We start from the raw sequence: 23,603 nt of genomic DNA on the forward strand, positions 1-23,603 counted from the left end.
TTGCAGTTCGGCAAAGTATAAATATTTAAATTTTTCTTTCAAATGTAATCAATGTTTAACTGCTTGGTAATTAAAATTATTAAAAAAACAATAAACTCTCATAATAATTTTAATCATATACGTAACTGAATTTTTGATAAATCGAATTTAATATTTTTATTAACATTTGCAGCTTTGTTATAATTAATAAATAAAATTTCCTAACATTAATATATCACGATACAGAACTCTGTTATTTTCTTGTCCTCCGTTTTACAGAAAGTAAATAGAGCAGAATTCCCTAATTTTTTATGTTTTAAATGCAAGTAAAAAGTATTTAGCAAGCAAAATGTTTTGAAAGATTTTTTTCCCCCAATGGCAGATTGTTAGTTATAGTCCATTAATCTATACAAGGCCAGATGTGGTGGTCTCTTTATTATGTAGGCACCTAATAGGTGCGTCAAACATTGTCTCCTATGAAGGGACGGACAGTTGCAACCATGCCTTCTCCTGGATTCGAACTCAGGCCCTTCGGTATCGCAGTCAGGCTGCCCTAACCAATATACCGTCTGGGTGGCGTATTTTGAAAGGTTTACAAACAAAAGGTTTGAATAAAAAATATTATAATAATAAAATGTTTCTCATATTAATAATTCGAAAATATTGTTGTTTGACTGAATTGTCTTCTTGTATAATCAACGCAACATCAAAGATCTTATTGTTGTATTTAATATTATCAAGTAAAAATATTATAGTTCCGCCAGTTTTCTTATTTGCATTAACCAAGACTGTTCTTCAACTTAGTAATTTACATTTTTCTGTATACTTTCAAGAAATTTGCAAGAATGGAATAAAGGATTAAAATAAGTGTTCATCGTTTTAACAACGAATAATTTTTTATTCTTGATTAATTCATTACTGCGTGATTATTAGAGATCGAAATTCTATACACGTTTTCAGTTTGATTCCCAATTAAAAATATTTATTTCATTTTTATGCTAAGCTACATATAAATTAATTTACGTATCATAAGAAATTTTTGTCATATGCACGTTTTTCGTTTTTTCCATCTTACTTGCATACGAAATTTACGTTTATGAATATCAAAAAGTAATACATTCCTCGAACTGTTTACCAAAATTTACTTTTAGTTTAATCTGCTGATACGCCGCCTCCTTTCCGAAAATGTGTACATTCTTCGATTGATAATGTCAGTGTTTATTAACAAATAGTTTATTTTCAAAATTTAAAATAATTTACAGAAACGAATAATTTGTTTGTCAATGACTGTTTTTAGTGTAGCTTCATCACTCTAAACTTTCATTTTCGAAAACTATGTGTCTTCTGTCGATCTTGCCAAATATACGACTTGAAAAATTGTACTGTTTGAGGTGGATTATAGAATGTGAGGTATGTTTGCTTGGATTATCCTTACCAATGAGAGTATATTTAAAATGCGATGGGCAAATTATTTTGAAATTCCTGTCTTACAACTCGTTTGCCTGAAACATTTTCTCTGATTTGGGCCATTCACTTCCATAAACCTTTAAAGAAATTTTCTCCTTTTTTATAGCGTGCCTTCGTTTTATAACTGGTAGCACATCCAGATATCAATCAGAAGGTTTGGTGTTCGAATCTTAAGAAGGCATCGCCGATTCTTAATGTTTTCTAGGTTTCCTCTACCCTCCACAAAAACAAATATAAAACAAAATTCGTAATGGCTCTACAATAACATCCGATTTAAATGTGATGGATGATAGTTTTGAAACAGGATCTCATTTTTTCCCAGTCACTCTTTTAAGTGGGAGAGACTGAAAGGAATTTCTCCTTTCTTCCTGCCGCGTCTCCGTGATGTATATCTTTTAAGCAATCGGAATACCCGAAGTTCGAATGCTAGCGAGGGTATCGGGGATTAGTTATGTTTCCTGCTCCATTTCCTGCCTTTTCGTCTGATTTATTTAATTACGGCAAAGCATTCGAGGGCAATCTGCGAAGGGAATGGTTGCCTTCGTAGAGAACTTTCTAACGGAAACGAAGTCATATATACGTTACACATGTGGAAAACCGCGAAAAGGCCCATGCAGCTAACCCATTCCCTTGGATTCGAATTTCGGACCGAATTACCGGTGTTCAAAGACTTTATCGATTGGCCGCTGGTAGGTTGTCCTGCCTTTAAACGTTTTGCAATCAGTCTCAATACCTTCGAAAAATACAACGAAGGCACAGCCGACGGTCTCTGCAAACCCTAATCCATCTGTATAAGTTTCGCCCACCAGCGGCCGAGCGGTAAAGTCGATGAACACTAGTATTTCGGTCCGAGGTTCGAATCCCGCGAACGGGCTGGCTGCATGGGCGTTTTTGTGGTTTTCCCCATGTGTAACGTGTATACGAGCCAGTTTCCCTTAGAAAGTCCTCCACGAAGGCATTCCTTCCCTTAGGCAGATAGTCCTCGAGGCTTTGCCATAATCACACACACACATTGTATAAATTTCAGTTTCTCTAATTGAAATATAGTCTTTATCGTCGGATATACCATAAGATTCGCTAAAATTATTTGAACTCAGAACATGCTGTAAAAAGGTCTCCCTGGTAGTTGCTTTATCGTCATACAATATTTTCTGTTTTGTATTATATCTTAGATAAAATCTGCACCAGCCAGTAGACACGCAACTTCCGTCGGGACTGTTCTTAATGATACTGCAATTGCAAGTATGCAGGCCCTCTGCAATGAGTCCAGTTTCTGATTTGTCTTGACAAGCATCCCTACTCTGTCACCCCATGTGCCAATACCATATTTTCGGTGTAATAACACTTCGTAAATATCCCTCAGGGTAGAGCTTTTGTTAGAGAGAGTGATCGGAGTAAAAGTACTTTTATAATAATTTAAAATGTTTTATATATTTCGTTGTATTGACTTAAAATGCAATTTTTTGATCATATTTCAGTCTGGAGATTCTAACCTTTCCACCTCCCCCAAAGAGGAAACATATGAGTTGTTTGTTGAATATTAAATTCTATATTTTGCTCAGTACTCCACTTCTTAGAAACATTTTCAATCTGGTTAAAAGTAGCATCTATTTTTTCGAGGGAGTCTCCTGTTATATTTACCATAATATCATGAACATAACAGGTAATATTCGTATCAGGTACATTTTCTTGCAATAATTTATTTGCTATGAAGCTCTAGAACAAGAGAACACTAGTGTATTCATCAAATGGACGTGTGTATGTACTAGTGCTAAATTGATCCGGACTTTCCACTGGCAGTAAAATTTCGTATGCAATTACTATTTAATTTATTATATTGTATAATAAGTATTTCATTTTGATTAAAAATTCGCAGTTTTCTGAACGTAGAATTGACAATTTTAATTGCAAAATATTTCTATCAACACAAGGAGAAATTTCAAAGTTTTCATTAAATTCAAATGAAATTAGAAATCAATTCTGTATTTTCCGTTATTTTACCCAAACCTTTTATTTACTGTGAAAAACTAACCAAAATTATACGGAAGGTAAAACAAAAGTAAAATAATAAGCAGTGATCCAATGAACATGATAACACTTTGAAGAAAGGAAAAATTCAGTAAAAGCGAAGCAACAGCATTCCAAAAAACACCAGCTTATAGTAAAATAGATACCAATTTATAGTAAAATAGATACCAATTTATAGTAAAACAAGCTAACAGTTGAATAAATAACAAAATTAATGTAAACACAAATGAAAAAAATTTCTGCAAACAGCTGAGTGCTCTAAAATCACGCCAGCTGCCTACATAATTTTTAAACAGGCACGCTTTTCGACTGTTATTTTAAGCATATATTGTTTGAAATATGTTCAGTATTTTAAAAACAACAATCTATTCATCCAACCATGCATTAGCTTTACTAATAATGTTTGATAGTTTATTTTTTTATTCATTCATAGGACTTACTGGGTTGTTTTCGCGATGTAGACTAAACGCAACCCGCTTCTCTTTCCAGGCTCTGGGCGGAGGTTTTCCACGTGAGTTCTTCGACGGGCGCCGCCAGATGGCAGCAGGTATCTGAGGATCTCGTGCCGGTCAACATCACGTGCGTCCAAGATAGCCCAGAATGCATCTTCCACATTACCGCCTACAACTCCCAGGTGGAGAAGATCTTGGACGTGCGCCTCGTGCAGCCAGGTGAAGAAATTTCAATTATTCTAGAGCGAACAAAGTTCCGCTACATTACACTGTTACTTCCTTCTATCCTCCTTCCCTCTTATAACGTCACGTATCTTTTATTGCCACTAGAATCCCTTTTGCTTCCGTAAAGTTTCATGTCGCGTTAATCCTTTTTCTGTAGATAATCTGTTATTCTATAATCTCTTCAAATCTTCAGAAATGTAATACCTTTTTAACAGATAATTTATCTCCGACAATCATAGTTTACAATTTCTTGGAAACCTGCCAATTAAGTAGTAATTATAGACAATTCAAATATTATTTAACAATGTAATTAATAATTATGAAGTACAGTTACGATATTTGACACTCTTTCAAATAGTAACAGAATGTAAAATCGTTCATTGGCATTTCATTTTCAGCAAATATTTAATAGTTTAGTTTTTATTAACAGGATGAATGGAGACACAAAAAAAGTAGGTCGCGAACATAAAAATCAGAGCTATTATGTGAATAAAAGGAGATTATTAGATACATTCGGAACAAATTTAAAAGAAAAAAAGTGAAAGAAAGCAACTATTACAAAAATTTAAAAACTGCTACAAAATAGTAACCAAGCAAAAGTTTCTAATACTAAAGAGCAAATGTAGATGAGAGTCATCGTCGTAAAATAACAATAGAAATAAGAGAAGCAGAAAATAATTTGGACAATTGCAATTTTTTTATTGAAAATTAATAACAAAAAATCAATTTTATGACTGCGAATCTCTAATTAAATAAAATTAATTAGAGAAATGTATGAACTATTTATAAAGAAATCAAAACAGTGGTTTTTATAAAATATTGGACTTGTAAATGATTCCGAAAAAGTTGTCAGTGTGGCGAAAGTAATGGTGCAGGTTCAGCGCTCGTGACTTGTTGAAGAAGTAAGAATAAACAATTTATTTTTGTATTATATGCTTCAAAGAAATATTGAAAATCTATTACCCATTTAAAGCAAAAGAAAATCTCTACATAATAAAATAAAGCAAATGAAAGTATTCGGTATATAGAGAATGTTTAATACATATTTTAATTATAACGAAATTTATGTCAGAACCCACAATTACATATATGAATACAAGATATAGTATATGATTGAAAGGTATATGATAATATTTTAGGTTCGGTGAATAAAATGTATATTGAGATTCTAGATAATTCCATTCAAGAAATACTAGACGAGAATAAATATTAGTTTTAAAATATAAGGAAATCTAAAATTTTATAATAAAAGGGAAATATATATCGTCCTATTTAATAAAGAGAAATGTAGAATGTAAAAAAAAGAATTATTTTTAATATTAGGATAAATTTGAAAATTCAGACTAATAATTTGATCCTCACAAATGAATACTTCTCTCTCTATATATATTATATGTAGTCTATTAAAATGAAAATATGCTATATATAATGTGTGTGTTACATATATATTTTTGATTTTAATAGACCTCCTCATTTTACATGCCAACATTTATGTGTGTTATATCTGAAATTTTGAACGAATATGCAGTGTCATGAATAAGCTGTTGTCCCCTCCGAGAAATGAATAGCGGGCTTCTATAAACTCTACTAACCTCATAGTCAAGTTGTAGCAGATCTTGATAAGTTTCATTTAACAGTAGTTTTGAGCCTTTTTGAGTTGTCTTAGTACTCGCTCAGAAGAGAAATTTGCGTAAATTGGATAGAAAGCGGCAAAATTTGAAAGCAGGAGCTTAATCTCGACAGTAAGCCTGCTGACACGTGCTGCCTCGTTGCCTGAGTAAGTTTTTGTAAAGTTATTGTAAAACAGATACCGAGAGCTAGTGGCTGTACTTGATTAAGCCGTCTTAAGAATTTAGATACAGCGTATCTGACCCAGGTGTTATTGCAAGCAGTGGATTTTTGTGTAAATCGATTGAAGCTTATCCACCAAGCTAGTGGCATCAATTTTGTGATTTTGTGCAACGAGAATTTGCGTCATCCTTTAAGTTTTTGAAACTATCAGGATTGGTTAAGAAACGCGTGTTGGATTTTAATTTAGAATTGTTTGCTACATTAAAAATTAAGCACTTACAGTAGGTGATACCTCTCCAAATCAATTAAATAATGTTTATGATTAATCGTTAGGTGGTAAATTCAATTTTAACTTATTTCACATCTGTAGAAATTATAAGTTATTTAGGTTATACGGTATTTTCTCCCTCGTTTCTGCGTGCCTTCGTGATGCAACTGTATAGAACATCCGAGGTGTAATCAGGAGGTCCGGATTTCAAATCTCGGGGAAGAAATTGCACATTTTTGACGTCTCCAGCATCGATAAATCTAATGACTCTACAAAGTCGTTAAAAATTTATGTTCTAGGAAATTCTATTAAATTGCTGTACGCCTATACCTTTCCTACCCTTTTCCTATACCTTTTCCATCATTGATATAATACATCTGTACTTCTCCTAAACATTGTATAACTGGGCTATGGTAGACGATTTAGAAGATTCAGAAGCATTTTCAGTTAAGAAAAAAATTTAGTACGACTTAAGATAGGATTGATCCAACACCGCTCATTCTGAGCACGGCTTTAAGATTCATATTTGAGATTCGCTGGATTCGATATCTTGCGAACGGGCTGGCTGCATAGACGCTTTCGTAATTTTCTCCATTTTTATTATACGTATGTATGCAATAGTTTCCGTTAAAACGCTCACCAGGAAAACATTCCTTCTCTTAGGCAGGTTATAGCTTCCGTGTACTTGAGAGACAATTGAAGGAGAAGTAATAATAAAGTTACTCTCAATAATTTGGAAATCCACTCACTTCAGACCCCCAAGTTTTTAAAATTAGATTCCAAAAATCTAATTTTAAAAACTTGGGGGTCTGAAGATGCCATTGATGCTAAATTTAATAACAATTAAATTAACTGTAAATAAAAATTTACAATACAATATCTGTAAATACAAATTTACAATTAGATTCCAGATTTTGTCTTTCTTACTATCACACAAAGTGTTTAACGCTATGTAGACTTTAATCAACTTATCACTAAGTCTGAGAAACAACAGAAACTTGGGAAGGGTGTATAAGACCCTTTTATTTAAAACTAAACAGATGATCAGAAGCCATTCCTGCTGCTTACAAATTCTGCAGCACTTATGGCAAGAAAACTCTCGGTAGTAAATCAAATGTAAAGCTAAAGGCTACACAGAACAATTTAACGGAACGTTGGCTCAGAATGTCACCGGCGTAAATTCAAACATCGGCAATCATAAAGCGAGCGCGAAGACAAGAAAAGCTATCTAAAGTAACAAATCTAGCAGATACAGGTAAAAGTATGGGGTACACCAGCAATGAACCATGGGTCAACTAGTAATACCTTTTCGTATTAACTAACCTTAACACTAGAACAGCCGAATTTCAGACGAACCGAAAACCACCATTGGGGGTCAATTTGACCTTCATAAGAAATGTAAGTAGAAACACAGTAAATGACTGAAATGACCCCATAAGAGAGTTTTTAGAGGTTTTTACTTATTTTTTATACTTTAGAATTTTTTTTCGTGCAATTAGTGCAAATTAGCACACAATATCTTTCAATGTAAAATTACAAAAACAAAAACAAAATCTATGAAAAACAAACAAAAGATACAAATGCGAAAAGTGGAAAATAGAACATATGCAAAAAATTATGAAAAAACATAAATTGGGAATAAACACACAATGTTTTCCAAAGTTTGTTATACATCACCGTCACCGCAGGTGATACAATATGAACGCTTGACAGTGACAGCAACACATTTACCACAAATTGGTTTCCGGCATCCCTCACAGCTGACAACAGTCTTGTTTTGTCCCTTGCAACTTTGAAATGCATATTTCTTTCGTTTAAGCGTCTGTATTTGAGCAATCGAGGGGCATCTGTTGCGTTGTGTACAAAGTCGTAACCGAGTGCAAGAATAAATTCTCGAAGGGAAATAGAGGTGCCCAAGGATTATTTGAATATAATCCAAGCATTGAGTGCAGCAATGTCAAGGACGTTGTAAAAAACATGTACAAACCCTCTGCGACTACTTGTACTATATTTCTTCAGCATCTGATCTGCGACATCAACGCCACATTTTGTACATGTTGTAGTAAGTGACAGTGTTCGGTTTTTTCTTTATGCTGTCGTCATCCTTGCCCAGATAAGGATAACATATTTGGATTTTACCATTCAAAACATATTTGGATTTTACATCAGTTGCTATCCAGAATTTGATGCCAAACTTGTCCGGTTTATTTGCTATGTACTGGATAAACCTACATCTTGATTTACAAGGCAACAATTGTTCATCAACGGTTATTTCTGGTCCAGGATTGTAGCATAAATAACAGTTTTCCATTAGTTTGTATCAGGTTTCAGAAGCGAGAGCATATTTGTTAGTGGCGAGACGATCAGCTCTGGTGCTTCGGACATCGAATCTGAGATACCGCATTATTTCACGGAACCGATTACGTGACATTGTTTCTTTGAACACATGTGGTCCCCAATTTTTGTTCTACAAATCATCTGCACAAAGTTTTGAATGGCCTAGTGCTCCACGGGCATACAGGAGGGCAAAAAAGGCATCAAGTTCTTAAAGAGTAACATGCCAGTTACTATCATCTCTAAGTTGGCGTCGTGCCTCAGCAACTGTACATGATTGAATGTGTTTTACCATTGATTCACTCACCATCAAACGCCAAGCTGAAGCAGGATTTGTTCTTATATTACGACGAGCAAACGATGTTGGTCCACTTGAAGTGGTTACAATATTTCAAGCTGGCGTGCGACCTGAAGTGGAAGCGGTGCTGCTGAGGTTCATAGGGGTCCAGAGTATACCGCTGGATGAGGTATACTTCTCGTTACTGCTGCCAGCAACGTTGTTGCCTCGTCCTTGACCACGACCACGTCCGCGTCCACGTGAGCTTCCGGCTTCCCGCATAGGGATCACATTTCCCGAATTGTCCTTGGCATCACTATCACTGCTTTCAGAGAGCGACGTATTCTGTAAGTTCATATCAACGTTAAAATCTTCATCACTGCTATCATCACCACTTATATCTAATTCCAACTGTTCAAAGAGGACGAGGCACTCTTGTGTACTCAATCTTCTTTCTCTCGGCATTGCGATGGAGAGAGAATATGCTCCGTGTTGGATTTTATTTTTCTCCCCTGAGTCATCGCGATAAGAGCTGCGTGTTTCCCAATGCGCAGAAAACGAAAACGTGGCATCGGGAATTCGAAAACGGACATTTGCTTTAAAATATGTCCTTTTTCTTATGAAGTTCAAAATGACCCCATTTGGCTGTTTTAGGTATATCTGCGATTATTTATTAACGTAGAAATATGAAAAATTGGCATAGTATACTTGGAAACATTTTAGAAAAAGTAAAAAAATATCAGCTTCGAAGCTCAGCTATATGTTAAAAAAAAAAACGCGGAAAGTTGGAAAAAAAGGTCAAAATGACCCCAATGGCGCTTCTAGTGTTAAAAAAATTTGCAAGCCTTATAAGAATTAACAAAAAAAAAAAAAAAAAAGATTGAGGGAATGAACTGAAGCTTTTTTAAAGGATCTAGCGTGCATTATGGTATAAGGTATTTCTCCCGCCTTCTTAGCATGTCTTCGTGGTGTAGTGGTCAGCACGCTCGACACGAATTCGAGAGGTCCGTGGTTCGAGTCCCGGCGAGGGCATTGCTTGTTTTTCATCTTTCTTGCTTTGAAATAACCTAATGTCTCTCTCTACATTAGTTCATCGTGCAATCTCTCTGTACACCTCGTATCCAGGATTTATTAAAATGATGATTGAAGGAAGAGAGTCGTTGCATAAGTGTTTGAAACCTTCAATACGTAGAACACGCTCTATACCAGTAATCTCAAAACCTCCCTTTAAATGCACTCGAAATCGTTTGCATTCTGGCGGGAAACGGAAAGAGAGAAGTGATAGTAGTGATTCAAAACATTAAATAACTGGTTAATCAAATTAAATAAACTTCACATCTTTCCCCTCCAGAATTTAAATAACCGCAAGGAAGGCATTTATCGACCTTGGTAAGATATTAAATTTGAATTAACAAAGAGTTTACCTTTTGCTAGCAAGAAAACTTACAATCCAAGCTTAACACTAATTACATACACCTGGTTTTCTTCATATTACATTTTACTGTAAACAGCAGCGAAAAGATTTTACAACAAATTTAACACATTTCAATTTTCAAATCAACGTTTTCAGAGTCTTTCATACATTTTCCGATTATTCTATAATTAATATTTCACTCCCCTCTGTTCTGCAGAAAATGTGCTGAAATACACTAGAGCAGAGATGGCGAATCTATGGCACGCGTGCCACAGTCGGCACGCAGAGCCCCATCAGCCGGCACGCGCCTAAAATATTACTTCCTTAATCAATAATCATCATAAAGTGATATTATGTAATTTGAATAAGTGTTTTAGTCTTTTCTTGAACATTTTATTTACTTACTTATCGCATAATGCCACTGGCATAGGGCCTAAGCCTAGATATAAGATTTTCGTATATCGCCACAGAAATGGTATACATATTTATTGACCTAATTTATGCCTTTTCAATTATTTATAAACATATTACTTGTTACATGGCAAAGAATAAGACAAAGTTGAAGCAGCTAATGTTTGCTAAACGAATTCAAATTTCTTGAAGACTGCCGGTGAGTTGTAATACTTTCATGATTGAATAGATTCCCATTTTCAGATTTAAGCATTTTAAGGTAACTTATGAATAATTATAATTTAATATCTTAAACGGAAAGTACAAATATAATAAAAAAACAAACAATTTGCTAATATAGAAAAACACGAAAGCTTGGTAGGGAAACCAAGCTTATTCCCATGCGCTCAGCCAAAATAAGTCCAATAAAGCCGAAAAGGAGCATATCGAGTCTAAAGTTAAAAATTTAGCAAAGATATGTCCGGGATAACGGTTATTGCTGTCCCTTGTTCAAATTTGAATCTGCAGCCATAGACTGTTGATTCGTGAAAATCCAATTCCTTACTATTGACTAATAATGCTACCTCTTTTTAGTATATGATTGATTTATATTTAATGCTTTATTTTTAAATTATGTGCTTTTCTAAATTCCAAATCTTGAACCCTCACAAATGACAAAAAAGACAAAATTCAACATTGATAGTGGAAGATCATTTCAAGAGACCTGGACAGAATCATTTGGAGTTTTTGAACACAAAAGGAAGTATTATGCATTCTGTGCGGGGAAAGTGTTATGTGTCGCACATCTAGTGTCAAACGGGTTTTTAACAACAGCAAGATTGTTTCCGAACTTGATGAAGCTGAACGGAAGGTGTTTATTGAAGGGAAAGTGAGAAATTATAATTAGCAGACAGTTGGTTTTTGCAATTATCTAAAACAAACCATTTAACAACGGCCAGTTTTCAAATTTCACTGTGCCTAGCAAAACATGATAAACCGCTCTCCGATGAGAATATAATCACAGAAGTTTTCGGGCACGCCGCCCCCCCCCCCCCGAAAAAAAAAGAGGTTTGGGGCACGCGGCCCCAAAACGATTTGCCAATGTACTAGAGTGTTTCATTTGTACTAGAGCATTTCGTTCATAACTCTACCATCTAATCGAAATCCTACATGTTAAAAACTTAGGCATACTAGACCTCAAGATCATCTTAAATTCAAAACTGCGCCTAATGTGCTAATCAAAATAGAGCAATAAATTTTTGTGTTGGCTGGAGAGCCTAATTTTTAATTTCATGCATACCGCTAGCTTTTATGCTTATTTATTTCATCTTATTTTTCTGGTTTACGTTTAACATTTCATTCACACTTCAAGAATTCAACTTTAAATGCAATTATTTACTTTTGCGTTAACATCTAGATTAACATAAACGCTTATGTTTGTAAAACTTATCTATCAAACATACATCATGAAACATTTACGTTGAGAAAATTCTGATTAGCTTACACTTTGCATCACAGGTACACGAGTAGTTCAGAGTTATTTTACAATTTCGCTAAACGTCCTAAAAAATCAGTCTCTTGGACTAAAATCAGAATTTCTACACTTTGACTAAGTTTGAAATTAATGCAATTGATGCATTAGAAACCAAAATGATGAGCACTAACACGAACGATGAACAGTAATAAAAATGTCTACTCTTGCTTTATTGTTCCTTTCCACTATATAAGGAGGCTAACTGTTAGTCTGAACTGTTGATTCAATCACGAAGTCACCATTTATATTAAATCAATGGAAAATAACAACCTCAGATTTTGATATCTTCACTGACGGATCGAAGATAGACGACCATGTAGAAAGTGCCTATGTAGCAAACAGCCGCTCGCATGAAGTGTACCAATTGAAAAGGAAAAGTTCGAAATGAAAAGAGTGTTTTCCAGATAGAGGCCATAGCCATTAGAGAGGCAATAAAACACGTAATACAGAACCATCACGACCACAACACCATAAAATCAGATCAGTAGTTCAGAGTAACAATCAACCTCCGCAGGGCGAAGGTTTGAATCCCTTGAAACTTTTGGTTATTTATGTGTCCTTTCAGCTTTATAAGCTGTGCAACGATCTCGGTGATGAGAGGAGAAGCAAATATCCGCCCATTTGGGGGAAAAAGCGAAAGAGAGAAAGAAAATCCAGTTTTTATCCTCTGTATCATGAATTGTTATTTATGAAATTAATTACTTTCCTTTTGTTTCGTTATTTCATTCAATTGTTTCGACTTTATATTAGTTTATTATTAATTTACTCATTTTATTTAATTTTTATGATATTTTAATCCATTTTAAAAATATTATTATTAATTTATAGATTTTATCCTATTTAATTATTTATCATTTATTGCTTTTCCTATAATTTTATTTATTAATTTTCGTTTTCAGTCTTGTTGGCATTTTATAAAGTTCCAGTATTTATAATTTTAAAACCTTAGCTCTAAGCGTTGACTGTAATATTAGGATAAGTTTAGAGATTTTCACGATCAAGTGATAAAGAATATATCTTTAGTAAAAATAAGCAAATAAAAATGTCTGTAAAACTTAATGAAAATATTATAATGTAATGATTTGTGAACTTAATGACAATATGCGATGAAAAGTCAATAAAATATCAAATTGGTTAATAAATTATATACATATCTTCATAAAACAAAAGCTTTTGTTTAAAGGCCCTGATCAGTATGCTGATTTCACAGATGCAACAAAATTGCATAAAATTAATGCATTTTTTTAAGTAAGCACGTAAGCACAATTTGTCATGGATAGTTCTTATTGCTTAGAATGATGTTAAATATCATATGGATGCTATATAAAGGAAAAACAGCGATTTCCAGCTCATTTAACTCAATTTTAAAAGCACAATCATAAGTCACAAAAACAAGTATATACATAACACACACGAGAGAAAAAAAGTAAAAAAAAATTCCCCAAATAGAATGTGTACTGAAAAGCTTGAAATAACTTATCTATATTGTGTGGCTGTAATATATCAAGGAGGTAAGTGAAAACTTGATTCTAATAATAATTTACGAGCTTTCTGAAGGAAGAGAAATTTTCGTCTTCTAATTCCAGTTTTCCCGAAATTTTATGAAATGTATTTAATACTATGAATTATTTGGTTGGTGTTCTTTGTTTTGGCATTTAGATTCAAAATAAATGTTTTCATAAATTTTCACTGTGTCTGAATATCAATATTATTCATTATATGATAAATTAAATCAAAAAGATTGGGTCGCTCATTTTGTCAAGAATTAACTATACCAATTCGCTTATCCCATCTCTTGCGAATTGTGCCAGATTATATGCTCTTCCCAAAATTCATAAAAGCGGTATTCCTTTCCGCCCTATTGTATCAAATTTAGGTACTGCCTCGTATCCATTAGCTAAATATTTAGTTTCTAGATTTTCAAATCTATTAGACAATAACATTTACACCATAAAAAATTCAATAGAGTTTGTAAAAAAGGTTAAAAACATTTCTCCTAGTAATTTACTTACGGTTTCTTTCGATGTAAAATCATTATTCACCAATGTCCCAGTGGAGGGTGCATTAAGATGTCTAGAAACCAGACTTCGCGAATTTCATTTCTCTTGCATCGAAATTGATGAGCTAATTTCTCTCACTCAACTGTGTTTGGAACAAACACATTTTGTTTTCAAAAATAAATATTACAAGCAAACAGGGATTAGCCATGGGAAGCCCCCTCAGTTCCATCCTGGCTGATATCTACATGCATTATTATGAATCAAAATTGTTTGAAACTTTAAATTTCCAGGCATGGTTCCGCTACGTAGACGATACTTTTACTCTGTTTGAAGGTAATAAAGATGATTTAAATAAAGTTCTTTCAACAATGAATTCTATTGATCCTGCTATTCAGTTCACTTTTGAACTTGAGACTTGCAATTCTCTTCCGTTTCTTGACATTCTGGTCACACGTAACACATCCAACTTCAGTACTACGGTTTACCGTAAACCTTCATCGGTTTGCCTTCCACCACACTGTAAATCATGTCATCCGACTAAACAAAAGTTAGCTTCATTTTATTCCTATGTTTTCCGTGCTCTTCAAGTTTGCTCCTCCAAACTAGCCCTTGATGAAGAACTAAATTATTTAAAAGCAATAGCTATTGACAGGGGCTTTTCACCCAACATTATTAATCAAGCAGTTAAAAAATTCTCATCTCAATACACTAAAAGGCACACTCTTGTTTTAAGAGATTATAAAAATTCTGTTGTCATTCCCTTCTTTCCATCAATTAGCTATAATGTTGCACATATTTTGCAGAATTTTAACTTTCGGGTTGTTTATTCTCCCATCAATAAAATTCCAAGTTCCATACTCCAGGACCCCATTCCGGATATGAATTCCTGGGGTATTTATAGGATTCCTTGCCAGTGTGGTTTAATTTACATTGGCCAAACTAAGAGAGCCTTAAAATCTCGCGTCAAGGAACATGAGGCGTATGTTAGAAAAAAGGAAATACAGAAGTCTTCTGTTGCTCAACATTGTTGGTCCGAAAACCACACTTTCAATTTTTCTGCTGCCAAAATTATTCAAAAAACATCTTCCATTGGAGAACTGGATTTTCTAGAGGCATTTCACATTCATGAAAATCTTTCTGTTCTAGTTAACGATCCTAATTCCAATCCAAATTTGCCTTCGGCCTTTAAAGAAATTATGTTTTAGTTCTGGTTTCACCAACAGATGGCGCCACTTGCTTATTCTTGTCCAGGCTTTCTTATCTTATCTAAACATTATTTCCTATCTTGTTCATTTGCGGTTTTGCAGCTGAGGATGGTGGTTCGGTAAAACCGTCGAAACTAGTCCTGTGAAAATTTTGTAAATATAGCGCTGATTTTTGTTGTTTGACTTCTGAATTAGTATTTATTCGGCGTGTTATTGTGTCTTAACTATACCAATGTTCAACTTTTATCTGGCACTAAGATGAATTAATGAATGTTTAATACAATTTATTTATTGATTATACTTGGAAATATATTATAGTCCGATCTATATAAATCAACCACAATTGAATCATGGCCTTAAATTTGATGGAAATGTGTATTTCATTATTTTATATCTTATAAAATATTTAACAATATGTTAATAAAATGAGGATTTTAATACGCAAATAATATAGCCTATTTTCGGTTACATGTAATTCAAGCTTCCATTCATAAATATAATTTATGAATGAATTATTTTATGAATTGATGTTCAGCAGTATGCCCTTCCTGAAAATTTAGGTTACCTTTCTGCTTGTAACTGTGAGATTTTAAAAGAAATTTAAAAAACAAAACCTGTAACCTGTTACTTCAAAATAGGTGCTTTAAGTCACAGCGGCCCTTCCCTCGTTTTAAGTCTTAACGTGTTTCGCCATCGTCCCACCAGAGGATCGACCTTTTTCCTGCAACAGTCATTGTCATTGTTATGAGGTATGGTTTTGTGTGTAAAAATAATCATGAAGTACCAATTTTAAAGTAACAAACTATAGGCGATGAGCTTTCCCAAACCGAAATGCGTGAGAAATCAATAGTGTCTTTGCAGGGATTGAGCAGCCGATATTCCAGTTTACTGACTAGATCTACACTACTGGAGCAGCAAGAATACACGTGGAGAATGCTATAATTCCTCGCATTTTTACCCACACAGAAGAAGCGACTTGGAGAGGCAAAACACACTACTTAATTCCAGATAATCAAGAATTGTTATTTCGGATTCCATTATAGAGTCCGTCGGGATTTTTTTGAGTCAGTAATTATAAGAGTTCAATTGTGATTCGAGCCATGAAGCTCCATCTTTCTTAAATGGGAGGGCTAACCTAACCGCTTATTACACGAGAACACAAACGCGATAATTCCTCCAAATTTACTTAACTAGGCAAGACTATTATATTTCAATAGATTTGCACAGTAAACTTTCAAAAAATTGCTAGATTTGAGCTGGAAATCTCTTTTATGAACGATAAATATCCATATTGAAATTATTTCTCTGCATGCCTAGCCCTTAAGACTATAGGCTTGCTTTATATTTCCTTGTATGAAGTAAAAAGGAAGTATTGTAATCGGGAAAAATTTTCAACGAAAATATCTACTATTTTGACTGCTATCGAATGCAATTTAACGATGTTTTTGCGTGACATCTGTACTTAAGGACAGAATTAAAGACTCTTTTCCTAAAAAAAAAAAAAAAAAAAAAAATTATAAAACTGCTTTAAAATGAAATCAGAAGAGAATTTTTCGTGGCGTCTGTGCGTACGTACTTATGTACGTATCTCACATAACTCAAAAACGAGTAACCTCAGAACGTTGAAATTATGTATATAGGACTGCTATAACATGTAGATGTGGACCTCGTATTTTGGTTGCAGTCGGCCGCACCAAAAGCATACACTCTGTTGCTCGGCTCAATGATCTCAGTTACTTTATTCTTATATATTTGTAAATTGTGTATTTTTTGCTTTAAAAATGATTGAATTATGTTGTTCTTATCTTCCGGTTAAGGGTTTTAAGCCTTTAGTTAACCTACATGCAATAATTGTGGAATTATCAACAATTTAAAAGTTATTTAAGTGCGGCTAAGCCTAATTTCTGATTAGTATGCCTTCTCCGAGATTCGAATCTGGGCTCTTCAATACGGCTATAAGGTATTTCTGCCGCATTCTTAACATGCTTTCGTGGTGTAGTGGCCAGCACGCTCAGCGCGTATTCCAGAGGTCCGAGGTTCGAGTACTGGCGAGGGCATTGAACATTTTGCCCGTCTCCTGCTTCAAAAACATCCTAATGTCTGTACAGTGACGCTCGACTTAAAAAAGGTGGTGGGTGATAATTCTCCACCACCAGGATTTGGCGATTGAATCCCCTTATCCCCAGTCGCCCTTTAAAAGGGGGTAAATACAATATATTTCTCTCGCATTCTTAGCATGTCTTCTTGGCGTAGTGGTCAGCACGCGTGGCGGGTAAGAATTGTGACAACCTGGACACGAGTGTCCCCATAGCTCAAAAGAAGGGCCCTGTATTTCCACAAACGAGCGCCGCCAGTAACCCAGCCACCCCCAAACAACAAACAAAAATACTAAATTAAAAATAAGTAAGCACATCTAACACAAAATTACAAATTGACCAACAAACAAACAAAAAAAAAACCATAAACACAAATTCACAACATAGAACACCACAGATATCTAAAGCCCATATAAAAAAAAATTCAGTTTTAACAAAAGATTCCTACAAGCGCCTTATTTTCATTAATAAACTTCATTAGAGCAATAGTATATGATTTAAAAACTTTAAAATTAATGGCACTTACACATTAAAATCAGTAATGTTAAAAATCCGTCTAATAGGGGCTGTTAAACTACAATCAACCACAAAATGTCTAGTATCACCATCAACCTGACAACTATTACATAGTTTATTTTCCTGCAGATGAAATCGGTTGAAATAGAATGTAAACCTACCATGTCCAGTTAAAACCTGATTAACATCAATATTGTTTATACATTTAACTTTACTCGTGATTTTAATTAATTCCATAAATACTTTGTTTTTTCGTGAAGAGAACCACTGTATTGGCTTGGCGGGTATTCGAGAGGTCCGTGGTTCAATTACCGGCGAGGGCATTTCTCGTTTTTTACGTCTCTTGCTTCGAAATACCCTAATGTCTCCACACTGCAGTCAAAGTCACTAAGCACCATCCCGTTTGGGCGGCAGAGGAATTTTAGTTGAGAGTTACACTTACGTTTTAATTGACAAACATTTATCTAACGTTAATGTGTTTTGGCTTTTATTCGGAATTTTAAAACTTGAATAATTTTGTGGAAAACACAGAAAGTTTCATTAAATTCTTGTTGCACTTTAGAGTCTTACACAGCAAGGATTTCAACTCCATTACGCTCTTCAAAATAATTTGTTCCTGTTTTCATGTCAACATTTCTCAATCTGAAATCTGAAAATATTCAAAATCTCAGGAAACTTGTTAAGCAAAGACTGTGTAAAGTTTTTTAACGGATGTTGTGAAAAGGTTTTTCCTGATCTGGCAGGGCATCCGAGCGCCAAATCGTTTTACTTCGCGGTTCTAAATTTAGCATTAATCGATGACGCATCTCTTAAGCACATAGACGGAACCGCAAAACCGGAGGCTCAGGAGCAGCGACTCTGTTCTGTCAAAGAACAGATCTCGTGGTCGAGGAGAGAACAACTAAATATTTCCTGTCGGCGAGCACGGAACTCAGATGGCCCAACTTATGTGGTCGACATATGCTACAAAATCTGTTATTGTTTTTCAGTGACTTGTTGCTATTTACTGATCGCACTGCAAAAAATAATTCCTAAATTCTTTCTTGTCAGCATTACAAATTTCATTGCCTATTTATCAAGAACTTTATTAGAGCACTATGCCTTCGAGAAATATAACTTTGAGAAGCTAGTAATTATATTTAAATTTTACTTGGCTACTATGATTAGTTTTAAATATTTTATCATGAAACTCTTTTTCTTCGTAATGGCATTTGAAATCTTTCATCACGAAAAAAATGTCCAGTGGTTTGACCCCTTGCCATAAGTTTGGCGTTTTTATGAATCACAGCATGAAAATGATAACGGTTGCTTTTGAGTTTGAAAATTTAGGAAGAGAATCATTTTCAGAGAATGATTTAATAATAGCAATGGGAAAAAAAGTCAAACATCAAGAATTGATGAAGTCAGTCATCAAGAGTTTTGCCGGTTCAATTGCCTTCTTTTACCGAAAACTTGTATTTCTTTTCCTTAGTGCAGGGATGGGCAAACTACGGCCCGCGGGCCAACTATGGTCAACTCGTCCCGCGGGTAGAATTTTAATTTGCCGTCCGAGGAAAATTAAAAGAAATATGTATTTGTATATTATATACCATCTCCTTTTCTATTTTGTTTAAATATTATTTTTTGTTCCTATTTTTCAAAAGGCTGATGATCTTTTTACTTTCTCAATTTTTGTTCTACAAAACATAGATTGAAGGAAATAGCAAGCGCAGACAGTTTTCAGTTGGTAAAGTGTTAAAAGCGGAAGTTCTTTGTTAGTTATACCTTTAGATTGGCGCCAACAAGCGTTATCTCTTTATATGGGAAAGCTAAGAACGACTTGTCTCATTCCCCGAGATTAAATTCAATACCCCCAGTAAATGAAGAAAAGCTTAAGAATTATGAAGATGGTTTGAAAAACTGTATTTTGAGTTCGAACGAAGATTTCAAGATTTCAGTGCCATTCAAACAGAATGGGATATTTTTACCATGCTTTTCAACGTAAACTGTGAAGCAGTGAGGTTTGATTTGCAGCTTGAATAAATTAAATTGCAATCTAATAATCATCTCAAGCAGTTTTTTCTAAATGTGCCAAAGTAAGAGTTTTATAAATCATTATCGAAAGTAAGTTTCCCAAATTTAGTATCTTACGCCCAGAATATCAGTGCTATGTTTGCTTCATCTCATATACGTGAACAAATGTCTTCAACTATGAAACTTAGGAAGAATTATTTCAGAAGTAGACTGACAGATGAGATTTTACTCTCGTTCCTTAGAATCAGTACATTTCCTCAATGTAAAGAACTTTGAAAAATGAAATCGCAATTTAATGCATATCATTAACATATTTAAATAGTAATACTTGTATATTGTTTTTAAAATTTTAGAAAATTTATCTTGGCTTGCCAAACTTTTTGTTTTTGATTTTTGGCCCGCGACCGAAAAAGTTTGCCCATCCCTGCCTTAGTGCATAAGAGGCTAAATACCATCTAAAAAATTGCAAAGATGCACACTGAGAGGTACAAGCATTGATATAAATGCACTTCAGACGATATAACGCACAAATAACGTACAAAAGATACAAATCTCAGTGCACACTTTTAATGAAATTACATCTTTAACACTTGTATGGAGATCTAACCATCATACGAAGTTTACATATTACTGTGTTATTTGTTCTACTGTAGAGACATTAGGTTTATTTAAATCTGGAAGCCGAAAAAATGAACAATGCCGTCGCCGGGGCTCGAACCTGGACCACTCGAATACGCGCCGAGCGTGCTAACCACTACACCACAAAAGCATGCAGGAAGGAGGGAGAAACTACTTTATATGCTTCCCCTTTTAAAGGGCGAACGCCACTATAGAGAACATTACAATTTTTCAATGTCAGCAAACTGAAAAAAATGCACAGTGCTTTCGCCGGGACTCGAACCTGGAACTATCGAATACGCGCCGAGTGTACTAATTGTTACACTCGAAGGCATGCAGAAAGGAAGGAAAAAATGCCTTATACTACAGCATTCCTTTTTCATCCTTCCCATGTTAGATTTTATACTTAGGCATGTGCTAGAACTTCCTTACTTAATTTCTTTTTAAAGTAAGGTTTGACATAGCCTCAAATTCATGCAATCTTATTTCTTTTTTGCGGCATTGCAGGCTTAAATTATCCTTTACTGACACTATTATCTCAGAGATGAAGAATATTTCTTTATATCTGAAATTATCTGCATTTGTTAAATAATAAGATATTTGTAGTGCATTCTATTTGTAACAATATTTCATCTGTTTATTTATTTGCAATATTTCAGGTATAATTTCAATTGTATTAAATAATCTAATAATTATAAAGTTAGTATCTAACACTTCAGGGGCATAGATGTCATGTATTTTGTCTTAATCAGTTAACTGAATAATATATTCCTAATTAATTAGTTTTTCAAGCGGAGGCAAATTTGCATGATAGCTTATAACAAAAATCTGATGTGTACACCACCAGACTTCCTTGTACGGAATATTAAATTATACGTATTTTTATTGCATTTCATTTAAACGTATTAGATTGAATTAAACCTACTTCGCCGACACAGCATAAACCACAATAGAATAAATGCATTCTTTAAAATTCACTTTGTTTACCATAGCGAAACTCTGGCGCTAGGTTCACTTAACAGTACTATATTTCGTTCATATTCTAACTCAGAATGCACAAAATTTATATCATTTAGAGAATTATCTAATCGTTGCCACATGTTCTATTCAAATACTATAATAAAGCTAGAACGATGTATAAAAGAAATTAAGCAAACAAAACAAAAAAGAAACAGATTTTCACAGATGATTGAGTATTTCTCATTCAATTAATTCAGTTTTCACTTCGCGACAAGGCAAAAATACTTAAAAACTCAAAATATCTGTATTAAAAATTACGAAGTAAATCTTAAACGCTTATTTCATCGAAAAAATTCCAGAAAAGATTAAGCATGATTTAAATAATAAATGAAGGCGTTATCTTTGTTGTTGCGAAGCTAAGTTTATCTAGATTGGCAACAAATCCGCTATCCCGCTGTTTCAGATGTAAACAAGAGCAATAGCCGCCATCAAAAACATTATTAGGCTTAGCGGCACTTAAACAATTTTAAAATTGTTGATACTTCTAAAACTATTGCATATGGATTTACTAAAGGCATAAAAACTTTAACCGGAAGATAAGAACAACATAATTCCATCATTTTAAGGCAAAAAATGTACAATTTACAAACATATAAGAGTAAAGAAACTGAGATCACTGAACCGGGTAACAGAGTGGATATATATATATAAATATATTTATATACGTTTGGTGCGGCCGATTGCAACCAAAATACGAGGTGCACATCTACATGTTATAGCAGTCGTATATACAAAATTTCAACTTTCTGAGGCTGCTCGTTTTTGATGCGAGATACGTACGTACGCACGCACGTACATACGTCTCTACGAACATATGTACGCACGTACGTACATACGTTCGTAGAGACGCCACGAAAAATTCTCTTCAGAATTAATTTAAAGCAGTTTTATATTTTTTTTGAGGAAAAGAGTGTTTTATTCTGTTCTTACGTACATATATCACGGAAATACATCGTTAAATTGCATTTGAAAGAGGTCAAAATGGGATATTTTCGTTGAAATATGCTGCCTGAAACTTTTCGTGATTACAATACTTCGTTTTCACTTCGTAAAAGGAAGTAAAAAGAACAGCGTGACGTCCCTTTTGACAGGAAATTATATCAGGTTATAATATTATATTATTATTGTTGACTGAATAACTTCAAATGAAAACAAAAACGCACAACACATTGTGGATAAAAGCTAATACCTCACAATATTATGTGGAAAATTTAAATGAGGGAAAAAACTTAAAAGTGTTTCTCTAGGATTTATTTTGTATAAGAGTAGAAATAGGTAGAAAATTTTCAGTTGAGTATACCGAACCAAACAGTATTATTTATTACCATAAACTATGCAATTCACGTAAATGTTTGCAAAATGTTTCATATATTTTTAAATGTAAATGTAATTATTTGTGTTATGTTACACCATAAAATATTTCATTTATTAGGCCAAAGGGTCGTTAGTCTCGAAACGGCATTTTGCATCGAATCACTAAAAGTGTTGAATCAATTTTCAAATTGTTGCCACCAAATATTATCGCCATGTCTATTATTTATTATCTATTTAAAGGAATTAAATCATGAAGAATCTGCATGAATGGTGCGCATGTTTCTGGCATTGTAAAATAACAACGGTACCTAGAGCCATCAAATTTTAAATAACGTAGTCCTCCACGTGAGTATGGGCATTAAGAATGCGAATGAATTTCGAGCACTGTATAGAATAAAACATTTTGATCTCTAGCGCACGAGATTGCCTATCGGAAATTCTAAAGATATGCCGTTTGTAAATATTTTTAGCGCAAAAGGGCATTAACATAAATCCTGTCGAAATGTGTATATATGTGTAAATGAAAACGCCCCTTTGAGCGTAATATACAATCTGAAAGCTTTCAGATTTTTTGATTATATTTTTTCTACAGTTTATAAATAGTGTCACTGTACTTGGAAGTTTCGCATTAAACATTTTAATAAATTGTTCCGTAAAAATTT

General features: G+C 33.9%; 1 protein-coding gene and 1 non-coding gene across 8 annotated transcripts in view; both read left to right on the forward strand.

Moving 5' to 3' along the window:
- The window catches only part of LOC118195621 (protein still life, isoform SIF type 1-like), a 749,226-nt gene that overhangs the window by 403,405 nt on the left and 322,218 nt on the right, over positions 1-23,603 (forward strand). For all 7 annotated transcript variants that reach the window (XM_085813741.1, XM_085813746.1, XM_085813743.1 and 4 more), the window contains exon 3: positions 3,964-4,145. In XM_085813741.1, coding sequence (XP_085669867.1) covers positions 3,964-4,145 — 182 coding nt within the window. The remainder of the gene's footprint in view (positions 1-3,963; positions 4,146-23,603) is intronic.
- On the forward strand, positions 9,781-9,853 carry TRNAS-CGA (transfer RNA serine (anticodon CGA)). The gene has a single exon. It is a non-coding gene; the product is annotated as a tRNA-Ser (tRNA).

Source organism: Stegodyphus dumicola, chromosome 3 (assembly GCF_044657685.1).
Source record: "Stegodyphus dumicola isolate Sdum_Otavi_A_Nest chromosome 3, ASM4465768v1".
Lineage (NCBI taxonomy): Eukaryota > Metazoa > Arthropoda > Arachnida > Araneae > Eresidae > Stegodyphus > Stegodyphus dumicola.